The 13391-nt window shown below is 35.7% G+C and overlaps 1 protein-coding gene across 6 annotated transcripts in view; it reads right to left on the bottom strand.

Annotated features, from left to right (window-relative positions):
• Positions 1–11177, bottom strand: part of LOC120079548 (protein FAM133-like) — a 13615-nt gene extending 2438 nt beyond the window's left edge. The window contains exons 1-5 of one of the 6 annotated variants that reach the window (XM_039033765.1): positions 10968–11177; positions 7863–8043; positions 7594–7708; positions 6393–6494; positions 5902–5997 (exon numbers count right to left, since the gene is read on the bottom strand). In XM_039033765.1, the coding sequence (XP_038889693.1) occupies positions 5902–5997; positions 6393–6494; positions 7594–7683 (288 nt within the window). In that variant the 5' untranslated portion in view covers positions 7684–7708; positions 7863–8043; positions 10968–11177. The other 5 variants (XM_039033766.1, XM_039033764.1, XM_039033768.1 and 2 more) reach the window with 5 other exon arrangements.
• Between the last annotated feature and the right edge of the window lie 2214 nt (positions 11178–13391).

The raw sequence follows: 13391 nt of genomic DNA, 5'->3' as shown, positions 1-13391 counted from the left end.
GTATATATACAAAACAGAAAATCTTCCTGGGAAGAAATGAGGCTTAACTACAATATATAAATGATAACCAATTTTATAATATTAGTTTTTCAACACAAAATCAAGCCAATATCTCAGTAGTCAATTCTCGCCAAAAAAATAACAAAACAAAACACAAAACTATACAGCAGTCAACAACAATCACAAATAAAATTTAGTTTTAAAGATCAAACTCATCGTCACTAAATCAGTCCTCATCTTCATTCACTCCATCATTGGACTTATAACCATCTATATCTTCTTCCATCTTGGAGTCATCCAAATTTACTTGTGTGGGGGTGGGTTGTGTGGAGACGAGGATGGACATGAAACGTTAGCCTTAGCTCTTGAGGTACTAACTCTAGAATAGTGGGCAGGTTCTCTTGCTCCAGCAGCTCTTGAAACATCACGCCATGTTAAAGAACCATCATTGAATACAAACTCATCCTCCTCAGAATCATCATCCATTCTTCCAATCAACCACTCATTACTATCATCAATATCTTTTAAAAAGATGGAGTCGATGATATCTCAAATGTTGTATCGACGTTTTAATGCTCTATTGTATTTGATGAACACTAAATCATTCAGACAACTTTGAGCAAGCCTGTTTCGTTTCTTGCTATGAAATTGCGAAGTTCAAAAGTTCCATTGTCATTGAAACTATAGAAATTAATTCTCAATATACTTAAAAGGAGAGGAAAGCTAACTTGCTAAAACATACTCCAATTACGTTCATATCCGGAGGCATTACAAATAAGACCTAAAATTCTCACGGCAAACTTTTGCAAGTTTGGAGTTGAGTTGTCCAAAATTATCCTACCATTCCACTACCAAAAATATATATTAATAGCTTATAGTTGAGTGATCCCATACTTACCAAATACTTAAGAAGTTAAAATTTATGGTTTACCTGGAGATATTTCCTCCCTTTGTTCGATTGCTAAAGTTTGTCCAAAAAATCCTTCAACTCTCTTGTACTTGCTTAGTTCTGCAAGTGTCTCGTCTCGTATGTCCATTGAAACAACCATTTTTGTTATACATGAGTACAACCCACTAACTATTTCATCATCCTCCTTAATGTTGGGATTTGAATAATAGAATCCTGGATTTAAATAATATCTAGCTGCATGCAAAGTTGAAGCAACTGAAGCTCCCATCTTCTATCAATGATTGTAAAAATGTCCTTGTATTTTTCTTCTCTATCAACTTCCTCAGGTCTGTCCATGGCCTTATAAAGATATCCTATAGAAGGCTTCTTCTCGCCATCCACCGGTCTAAGTACTCAGCACTAGTGGGCCTGATACTTTAAGAGCAAAAACAATCGGAGTCCAGAAACTAGCCAACAAAACAGTTTGAACTACTCGTTTGCCTTGTTGCTCCTTGCTCCATTTGCTATTCTTCCATTCATTTGAAGTAAACATCTTCCTCAAGTTGCTCTTTTGACGATGTATACTTGATAATGTGATGCAAACATTAGCAAAACAAGTTTTAGCTAGTCTAATCAACTCTTTTAGCTCAGTAAATCGTCTCACCATATTTAACAATCTTGGTCGAACATAAATAAAATTGCTATTCTTCATGCCCCTTCTCAATGTTTTGCGAATATTGGGGATCTTGTATATGTCCTCCAACATCAAGTCTATGCAATGAGCAGCACATGGCGAACAAACTAATTGTGGTCATTTTGCTTCTAATAGTCTCACTATTAAGTGTTAACAAAGTAAAATAAGAACATATTAGTCTCTTAATAAGGTATTAGGCACTAGCTAATTTCAAAAGACGTAACTAGTACTTGCATTCTTTGTATCATCACATTTGCAGAGGCACTATCAGTAACAACTTGTACAACATTAGCTTCTCCAATGCGTTCTACAAAACAATCAACAATTCAAACATTTTCTTCCCATCCTTTACAATTGACTCAATGAACATGGTGCCTTTTGGACTATTAACTAAAAAGTTAATCAATGTCCTATCTGGGAAGGTCAGAAGGATAGAAAAATAAATCATTTGGTTAAATGGGAGAAATTCCCTAAAGCCTTGCATGATGGTGGCCTCGGAATTGGTAACCTGTAGAATAGGAACTTAGCATTATTATTCAAATGGAATTGGCATTTTCTAAAAGAACACGACTCATTATGGAGCGAAGTTGTAGAGAGCATTCATGGAGTAGACCCTCATTTTTAGCATACCTCGAGGAAACATGGCTTGAGTCTAAGGAGCCCTTGGATTAGCATATCTAAGACATGGATCAAGTTTGAATTGCTTGCAACTTTCAAATTGGGAAATGGAACAAACATTTATTTTTTACTTGACCCGTGGTGCTCCAACATTGCGTTCAAAGAAAGCTTCCCTCATCTCTACCATGTTGCTACAATGCCTAAAGGTAACATTAGTGAGCATTGAGACCCGGGAATTTGCTCTTGAAATCTGTTATTTCAAAGGCCTCTAAAGGATGAGGAATTCTCAAAATTCCAGCAATTAATGGGCTGTCTGGAAGGAAAAAAAACCAACCCAAAGGGCTGATGCAAGGGTGTGGTCATTGAATTCGTCTGGAGGATTTTCAGTAAAGTCCTTATCAAAGCACTTGAACTCATCTCCCCCTTTGGAAAAAGAGCTTTTTCAGGCCCTCTAGAAGTCCAAAAGCCCAAGAAAAATCAACATTCTGGTTTGGGCTTTAATTTCTGGATCTCTTACTTGCTCTGAAGTGTTGCAACACAAACTTCAATCTCATTGCCTTTCACCCACCATCTGCCACTTATGCCTACCAAGTAGTGAAGACTTACACGTGTTCTTTGATTGTCCTTATTCAAGAAAATGCTAGAGGAATCTCTTTTCATATTTCAACATACATTAGGTCTTTGGACAGAACATTCACAGTAATGTTTCCCATATTTTGACTGAACCGATCTTGTCTTCTAAGACACAAATTCTTTGGTCAACAACAAGACTACCGAATGGTCAGACAAATTTGGATCAGCCCGCCTATTAGCTTCCTCTTGGTGCTCTCAATCCAAGTTCTTTGTTGATTATTCTATCCAGGACATTTGCCACAACTGGAATGCTTTTATACCTTCTCTATAACTACTAATAGTCTCTGATTTTGTTTGATACTTTCATCTTGTAAATGCATATGACGAGGGTGCTACGAGGGTGTCAATCTAGTTGAGATGTTCTGGTGCACTTACTAATCCATTGAGCTCCGAATTATTATGATTATTATCTTATTTCGTTGTATTATGAGCTTTGTACTTTGAGCAATAGTCTCTTTTCATTATATCAATGAAAAGTTGTTTCCATTTCAAAAAAAAAAAGTCATATTTCTTCTATCCGTCCATCCATCCATCAACCAAAACAGTGCATCCAACTTTGGCCCACTCCACCTTATGACTCTTCATGAGCTCGTGAGTGGCATTTAACTCCTTTTTTAAACATGGCACTCTTAATTCATGATAAGACAGTGGTTTCAATCCAGGACCGAATTACCCTATTGCTTCAATCATAGGTGCCAAACTTTCATAATTGCAAGCGTTGAGAGGTATTCCAGCATCATAAAACCATCAAGCAACCCTTTGAACGGTGCACTCCCTCATCTCCTTTTTGTAGGTTGTATTCATTGTCGTTTGTTTTTCTTTCCTTTGTCATTCTTTCTATTTTGAACCACAGTTTCTAGGTTTCATGTAAAATATGCATCCATTGGACCCTTTTGTCTTGGCTTCTTTGGACTTGGACCACTCGATATTGCTCTTTTATTCACATTGTTTACTATCACTTCATCTTCATCCTCGTCCTTGATACCGCAATTTTCTACATCAATGTCCACAATCAAATTTCTTTATTCTTTAATCTCCTTTTTCTTAGACATATACTCTTAAATTTCCTCCTTCACGTGATCCGGACATTTTCTACAAGCCGTGGCATTTCTATAACCACCAACAAGGTGTTGTTTCATCCTATAGACCCCTCCTTTGGTTATTTTCAAACAAAATCCACACACAAATGTATATCTTGGGCATTCTACAATGGAGCATATTTCCATGTTGGATCTTTTTTAAAACCATCCTCAACGATCTATGTTATGAAAATTGCAATGCAAGTAACAAAACAAATATTAGAGAGGAAAAAAAAAAAGAAAGAGAGAGAGAGAGAATACACATATCACATATTACAATAGCATGTTGCATGCCATAAGCCATGATTTGTGTCATATATAAATGTAAGGCATGAAAAAATAAATATAAAATAAGTTCTAATTTCAAGAGTTCCAACAGCAAATCTGATACACAAATCCCTCCCAAAAGAAAGATTAAAAAAATCGCATTGAAGTGAGGCTAGAACGAAATATGGAACAAACTTTATAGAAAAAGTTTTTGGATTGAAAAAAAATAAGATGACAAACCGTTCAAGTCGAGATTGAAAGTTCAGTGTAAGGAAGGGGTGAATCCTTTATAGGAAATGCAGAGTGTTGGATCATATTCTCCTCTGTTTTTTCTTCCAAAAAAAAAAAAAAACAGAATGCTTGGCTTCTTATGTGTTGTCTTGTCTTCTCTTCTGTTTTTTCTTCAAAAACAGAGTGTTGGACCTTGTCATTTAATCTCCAATGAGCTGAAGAAGTGTAGCTGTAGCACTGTGGCTACATTGAAGACTGAAGAGAAGAACACTACGTGATAGTGAGTCCATAACTGAAGTAGTCGTCAAAATTGCACTTTGAAGAAGAAACAAAGATGGTATAGTCGTGCCGTTAAACCGAAGGGGCTGCTGCCTACTTTAATGGCGTCGTGCATGAGGAATACTGAACGGCAATACGGCACAATCTTTTTCCTTCCCGTTTATGCAACTACGTTTAAAAATTATTGTTTTTTTAATAAAAACCTTAAAAGGTAGGATTTCTTGCATTTTGAAGGAACCCATGTATTCTTTTATAAATAACGAAACAACCGCGCCTCATGCTTGCGCACGCCTTGTACCTCATAAAAAGCACGCAACTTATGTATTGCGCCTTGCCTTTTCAAGGTGAGGCACCACTCATGTGCCTTGCGCCAAGGCGTCGTGCGCCTTTTAAAACACTGCCATTTCTTTTATCTTTCTGTCTACATCACTGTGAGGGTGATTAGCCACCAACCACAATCCCATTTTTAGTTTAATTGCCGACAACAGTGGCTTCTCCAACGAGACAATGACGACGGTGTTCATGCCACCTTCCGACGATCTCATGGTGGTCAAGAGGTATTTCGACGAAGCCCCAATAGCAAGTGAATGGCCACCTCTCTAGCAAAGTTGCAACAGCATGGATGTTCTCTGAAAAAGCTAGAACCCCAAATGACTTCATGGCGAATACAAACTGCTTCAAAAAATCAACCTCCGACGATGGAGCATTTTCTTCTTCATCTCCGATCTTCTCTCCCGTTTCTTCGTTTTCTCTATTTTCTTCTTCCAAGAAACAAGGGTAAGTGTTTTGGGTCTATGTTCGACAACTCTCCAACTAAACAACCTTCTCTGATGAAGGCGAAAACTCCAGTGTCTTGTTTCCATTTTTCTCTTCTTCTCATGGTGCAAATTTACAAAAATATTTTGGATGTCTTGTGAGATTCAAAGTAAACGCCCACCGATTTGATTTCTCAATTCCATCATTGCTTATTGTATAGCTATAAACTCTATTTCTCTTTGATTCCTTCGTCACTGTCTTCCCCTTCCTCTTCCTCTTCTCCATCATTGTTGCGGTTGGATGGAATGGATGGATGGGAATGTGTGGATGAAGGGTGATATGGTTCAAGAGGTTTGGATGGGGTAGAATGGTGATAAACATGGATGTGGTGGGGTGATGAATACGGAAGTGGTAACGTAGGTGATGATAGTGAAGTGTTTTGAGTTTGAACATACCTTAGAGAGGCAAATCCAACAGTCCATCGTTGATGTGCGCCATCTCCGACTGCCATCTATGGTTTGGCTCCTTCCTGAGAACATCATCCAGGGGCTCTAATACCAATCGATGCAACAGAAAAGGTATTTAGGCCAAATCCATGGCCAAGAAGGGAAATCCATCCCTAAGAGATGGGAGAAGACTCTCTAGAGAGACCACAATGTTCAATATTAAAATGGATGATCAAAAAGCTCCTATTACAAATCCTAAAGTGGCTATTTATAGCCTTACAAGAAATTCAAACAATTAACTAATTAAATACTAATTAATCTAAATTATCAACTAAACTAAATATTAATTAATATACTAATTATCCTGTACTTTCTCCTCAAACTGTACACTTGGGCAAAGCATTTGCAAGAAGAGTGAATGACGCTAGGAACTTAGGACAACCAATTTAGATGCTGATGCATGAAGAATTAATTGGAAAATGTAATCCACATAGACTTACCTTTTGCTTCCTCTTATATTCCTCCCAGGTAATCGTGTGAGAAGTATTAAGGCTGGCCAAACGAGCAGCATGCCAAGCTGGTGAATGAAATGAACCATCCACCTGAGACAGTCCTCATCAATGACAATAAAGGAGAAGATAATATCCCTATTATACTGATGAATAATTCGCATCAGAATCTCAACTTATACAAAAAGAATATAAATAAAAAATCTTACTTCATTAATAACAGGCCTGTCATCAACCAATTATCCAGGGCTAACCTGGATTTTGTTCTCCAACAGATCATATAGTCATCAAAATGAAGATCCAAGCAGTGACAGTCAGACTACTTTACTGATGGTTCGTAAAGAGAAGATAACTAGTTGTTCTTATTCTTATGCAGGATTACTATGCTACTTCTAAACAACAGTAACCTAACTTAAGCCAATATATCGTTTACCCAAAAGAAACATCTTCTTTCTTTAGGAATTTCTATATAAGAGAAGTAGCCCAAATAAAACTAAAGCCAGATAAAAAGTATGAACTTAGAATGAGTATTACGATAATAAACAAATGATTGGAGAAACACAACCCTTCTAATTAAAATGTCAAACTTTACAGTCATCAAATCTTTGACAAACAGTAGTCATCCATATCTAAACAATGCAGTCCATAAAGGAGTCACTTATTTATTTCGAGAAAGTGATGGCAACAGAAACGTCAGGGAGGACAGAAGACACCCAATAGTAATTTAGAAGATTAAGACCCCCCCCCCCCCCGGGGGGTCCAAAAGACATAATAATAACTTAACAGAACATAGAAACCATAAAATGTTGCCTTCTCCAAAGTATTCTTACATATATATTCTGTAGCACCTAGGAAAAAGAACACTATTGATAAAATGTTTACTTTCCTTGAGAAGGATATATATGTTTTCTTTTAACAGTTGAACATTGTATAAATTCAGAGAATCAAAGTCAATTTGAACCTTGAACTTATTATGAATCTACAGCTAACTGACATTTTATTTCATTGAGAGACCTATTGAGTCTACTAAAACAGAATAAATAACATTGATCGACTATATAAACTTCCCTAGCATGAAATTACCACAAATTGAGTCAATACAAAAATTGAACATCACAATACGGAAATTTTCAATTATGAACATTTCAACGGGAGCAAATACGCAGGGTTAGTAGTGTGAAAGGGTACAAACCATTCCATCTTCAATCTCAGCTGGCCCAGCTGAGCTTGAGGATCCCAGCCTGGCTTTCTGCATTGCTTTGTACGCTTGATTCTTACCCATTTTGAAATATGTCCAGGCTAGAAATCTGAGGAAAATGATGGAAAAAATCCAGCAACTTACAGACACTTAACGAAGAGCAATAAATTCCAAAAAATATATATATACATGAACACACACGGTATTAAAGGTTAGAAAAACAAATAAGTAGGAGAAGGTTTTTCTTGAATTAGAACTAATACAGATATCAATTCTTCATTTATAACATGGGACAGCATAGGGATAGAAATCAAAGGAAAAAGAGAAGTGAGGTGATGCTCCCTCCTCTGTCCTCCCTCCTTTTCTTCTTCCTCAACCCTCTTAGCCTTCCCCTCCAGTTAGCTCTCCAATCTTCCACAAGACTGGTTAGCTTCTACTTGCCTGCTGAGAATGGAAGTTAAAAGCTGTTGCATTCAGAATTCTTATTTTTGCATTTAGCATGAGGACAGCGGTTTTTTCATTGAAGATATGACAAACAAAAAGATGTTCCTCTCTCTATCACCCTAGCGTTGGTTTGAATTTAGTTTAATGGACATTCTACATTCTCCAATTAAGGAATTCTTCCAAAAGAAGGAGAAAGATGATTGTGAGGTTATTTGACTAGCTAAGTTTAGATCTACATTTGGTTGATTCTTTGAGCGTGCAATCTGGCCAGCTACTGGTGGATGGAAAAATCTTCATGTCCCCAGTGGTATAGATAAGAAATGGCGGTTAGTGTTTTGGGAAATGATTAGAGATTTCATCACAGCTTTTGAAAAAACTCAATCTCAAATTCATATCAAAGATTCAAAGACTATTCAGCTTATCGATTTAAAGGATGCCAAGATGGTTAAGAGAAGGTATGCAGATGTGGTTAAATAGAAATCTTCTTCTTCTTACAGATTGCGTACAAATAATTTAGAAGCTGTATTTGAAGGTCAAAACCGCTCAAGTGTCCACTTGGTTTTGAAAAGAGAAGTAGTAGACTTGAAACTTGATTATATGCTGATGGTTACTGGATTGTTTACACATTAATCTTGGAAGGAGATTAAGATGGTTCTTCAAGAATATTTTCAGTCGGGGAAAAGATTGTACATCCTCTGTGACTGAAGAAGAAGAAGTCTCAACATCTCTCAAATACAAAATTCAATGGAAGTTAAGAGTTGCCGCATGCTCTGTATTTGGAGAGAAGAGTGGGGCTTCTTCTTGGGAGATTTGAGCAAGAAGATTAAGGTATTCCTTTCGACTTTAATGGCAAAATGGATAGCAGTAGGTCTGATGCAATTGACAAAGGGTCCGGATAATGCATTCTTCAGCAAGAAAGATCAGCTGGATATTGGAGTAGTTCGTCTTTCAAAGTTTCGTTCAGAGATGGAAGCAAGAAGGGGATATTCATGTTCCACTAGGTGCTAACTAGAAGGGCTGGATGACATTCAAAGGTATAATTTCTGATTGCATTGGTCATCCACAGATTATCGGTAAGCTAATTTCCAATGTACACAAAAATGCAAAATCAGTAGGGAATCAAGGGAAAAGATTTTTGGTTCTAACTCTTTGAGATCTTATGCTGAAGTGATTCGAACTAAGTCATTTCCTCAAAAGTTGCATCATCAAGAAAACATCTCTGCTGAAAAATCTTCCAATATTAGTAAAGGCAAGGAAGTAATGGAGCCGATTCTTCATTCAAGGCAAGCAATTTCAAAGCTGATGAGTCCAAATCCAAAGCTTCCAGAAGCAGGAACAACTTCTAATTGGGTAAAGAAAGAATCAGACGTTTTGTCTTTTAATTTAAATTTTCTATTAGTGGTATCCAGATTGTTTGCTCATTACTTTTGGAAAGATATTAAGGATTCTTTGGAACTTGGAAGATTATCTTCAAATTCCAGTCTCATTCAATCCATTCATAGATGGTAAAGCACTTTTAAAAGTGGAAAAAACTGCAGAGTCAAGATTCAAAATTGGTAAACGGAAATTTTTATGGCATTTACACTTGAAATTGGATCAATGGTTTAATCGACCTCATTCTAGACCTGATCTTCTGAGATGCAATGGCGGTTGGAAACAAATCAAAAACCTTCCTTTATCCTATTGGAAAAGCTCGATTTTTGCCACTATTGGTCAGCACAATTAGGCGGTTCCATTCAAATAGAAAGAAGTGAATGTGGATTTTCCCAGCTTCAATGAACATCAAGGATTTTAGAAGAATTGGAAGTTGAAAAGTCAGCCGTTTTTCTTTCTCAAGGGTTAAAAATTAGTGAAATCTCCGAAGCATTATTAAATGGGAAAGAGAAAATTGAATTAATTGAGATTCAATTGTGCACCAAGGCATGATGATTCAGAAGTTGAACGACACAAAGGGATTTTTAGTGCATACACTAGGCATGATTTAAAATAACGAGAACTACCAGCACTAATCAGTATTAGATTTTGATACCCACCAATGACAAGTAAAAAATATGGGCGAAAATGTTAGTTAATGAGAATAATAGATTTATTGGGAAAAGGCGAACATTTTTGCTTCAAGGATAACTTCTCGAATGTGAAAGTAAGATGACCAAATTTCTATCTGCCAAAAGACGTGTTTAAGAAGAAAGATATGGAAAGTGGGAACAAAACAGAGTTGGGATCTAAACCATCCCAGAAGTCCTACTTTACCCCGGAGTTCTCTTTTTTCCACCAACATGAGTGAGTGTCTAATGGGATAATCACGACACTTTTCTATAAAATTTGTTGTTTCATTATCTAAGCAAAATCTATGGCATCCACAACAACTATATGCGCATAAAACACATCAAATGACGTAATTCAAAATTTGAAAGAGAAAAAAAAAACATCTAAATACAAAGCAAGCATTGGCAGATGACTATTCGAAGTCCATTACTAAATCTCCAAAATAACGATGTGGGCCTGGAAAAGCAACGGATGAATCAATAAGAAAAAATGACAGTTTAATACATCCAATTATTGAGAATTTAACTCAGAAAGCGAGCAAGAGAAACAAAATCGAGGAAACGGCCTAAGATCCGTATGAGCGAGGGAGGCGCAGTTCTTTGCTTCTACCGCTATTCAATTGTTTCAATGAGTGCGACAAATTGACGGGCTTCCAATGAGGGAACAGACATATGCAACAAATCAAAATGGCGGTATACCCACGTCCGAATTGGAACAGCCAAACACAAACCACGTCCCTATTTATCGCAATATTGCTATTTGGCTATTTTATTGAATATAAAATAAAAAATCAAACGACTCCTCCATTCTTTCATGGAGAAGCCCTAATTTATTTTTTCAATTGAGTAGAAAGACAAAGGTAGAGATTGAGAGAATACCAGTAACAACAAGAGGATAAAAAATCAGTGCGAAACCGCTGGGAAGGAGGCTGCGGCGGCAGCACTGTACGGGAGAGAGGAAGCGGTAACACTGAGCTGAGCTGCTGAAACGGAGGAGATGGCGTGAAGAAGAAGGTGAAGTGGAACACGTGAATAGATTAGGGCTGCTGGCCTGCTGGCCTGCTGAGGTTTTTTTTAAAAATAATAATAATAATAAATAATAAAGAATTTTAAAAACTGGCTTTTCAACGCAACTAATTATATATATAGGATTAGTTACAAAATTGCCTTCGATTCCCTTTTTATATATATGAATATTACTAAAAATCTAGTCCAAATGTCTATACCACCCTTCACACATTTCAAACATTTTGAAAAACAATCTATATCTCTAAAAAAGACTCTTGATTTTTCCTTTTGTCTCTTTTAGTGGATCTGTAATTTTACATTTAAAAATCCTTAAATAAATTATTTTTTCCTATTTTTGATAGTTCAAAAGAAAAAAATCACATTTTTCCTCATCACTAGCATTCACTCTTGAAAAGAAAAAATTAAAAAAAATGAAAAATACATTTTATCTCTAATAATCTCTACTTTATATTAAATAAATCATTAGGTTAAATAAATTTTAAAAAAAATCTTTTTAAAAAATTATATTTTATCTCTAATAATTATTTCTTGTTAAATAGAGTGAGAAAAATATCATGTCATCTAAAAAATGATATCTTAATTAATTTCATATTAAATCATTAAATAATCTTAATTGGGATTAAAGTTAATTTTTTTTGGGCCAAGGGTTGCCAAATCTATGGGAAATGTAGTTGAACAATGTTGTAGGCGTCTCTTTCACGAGTATAGTATTACTCGTACTTAGAGTGGGAATGAGAGTGGGAGTGGGAGTACTACTACTAATACACCAATTGTCTCAGCCTCGGAGACCATGATTGATTGTGATCCAACTGAAAAGGTGAGTGAATACTTTGTCTATGATACAATCAATCTTGATTTTGAAGGCGATGAGAATACACCTTTCGAACAGGGATTAGTGATTGATATTTATTTGTTGGAACAGAATGTTAAGAATGAAGATGATTTTGACATACTTCAATGGTGGAAGAGGAGCAGTCATCAGTTTGAGGTTCTTAGTCGTATGGCTAGAGATATTTTGGCAATTCCCGTATCTACTGTAGCGTCCGAGTCGGCTTTTAGTATAGAAGGATGTGTTGTCGATTCATCACGTTGTTCATTGGCTCCAAAAACATTGGAGGCTCTCATTTGTAATCAAAATTGGCTAAATTCTGATCCAATAGATCTTGAAGTTCAGCATGACATGGAAGAAGTTTCATTATTTGAAGAAGGTATTTATTCATCATTTGTATTTTGTAGCTGTAACTTGATAGATTAAAATCTTAATGAGGTTGTCTTTCTCTTCTTAATCTTAATTATATAGGATTCAGAGTGGTTATGGACAATGAAAAAGACAATCAAGACCTTCCAAATTTTGCAAAGTTGTCAATTATCGATTAAGCATTTATCATTTGATTTTATTGTAATTTGGTTGTATTTGACAATTGACTTTATGTTTTATATTTGACAATTGACTTTATGTTTTATTGTAATTGGGTTGTATTTAACAATTGACTTTATGTTTCTATTTGTGACGTACACTCTCGATTCTCATATTAGTTTTGTTTTCAAATATATATGTAATATGTATTAGAGGTTCTTTAAGTAATTAAGCGAAGCGAACAATAATACAATCCCAAACAATGGACATGTTAATTGTTAAATATTAAGGGTTATCAAATCAAATCATATCAATATCTTATTTTTAATACCTCTAGGCTAGCTCTATTCTATAAGTATTAAAATAATAAAATGTGAAATAGTATCTGGAATTCTGGATCACAATCACAAATTTAAAAAGAAGACTAAACATGATTGATAAGGAAGTTAATAAATAGTTGATTTTTTATTTATATTAAAAAAATTGCTATATATAACGATAATGATTTATAACTAAATATAACTTCTACCTAACAGCAAATTTTCTTAGAATTTCAATAAATAAATATAATTTCTTTTAAAGGAAGACAGGAAAAAAAAGGTGAAAAACAAAACCGACTAAAACCGGCCGAGTTTCTATTCAATCGACGGTCGGAACTGGTTTGGACATATTCCAAACCGGTTCTGGTCGATTTGGGGTTGGTCTGGTAGAAAAACTGACTCCGACCTAACCGATGATCACCCCTAGTTTACGGGATGATTGCCTTTGTTTAAAGCTTTTTTTTAAGTTTACAAAGTGTTAATTTGTAATGGCCCCTGCGTTTTTGGGCATAATTAACAAGCAATCGAGTATGTATTCAAAGTGTTTGAAGTTTTTCGAGTCGTTTGTGATGGAGTTTCGAAGCATAGAGATGTTGT

Source organism: Benincasa hispida, chromosome 6, assembly GCF_009727055.1.
Source record: "Benincasa hispida cultivar B227 chromosome 6, ASM972705v1, whole genome shotgun sequence".
NCBI classification, from domain to species: Eukaryota; Viridiplantae; Streptophyta; class Magnoliopsida; order Cucurbitales; family Cucurbitaceae; genus Benincasa; species Benincasa hispida.
This window is presented reverse-complemented; position numbering and strand designations above follow the sequence as displayed.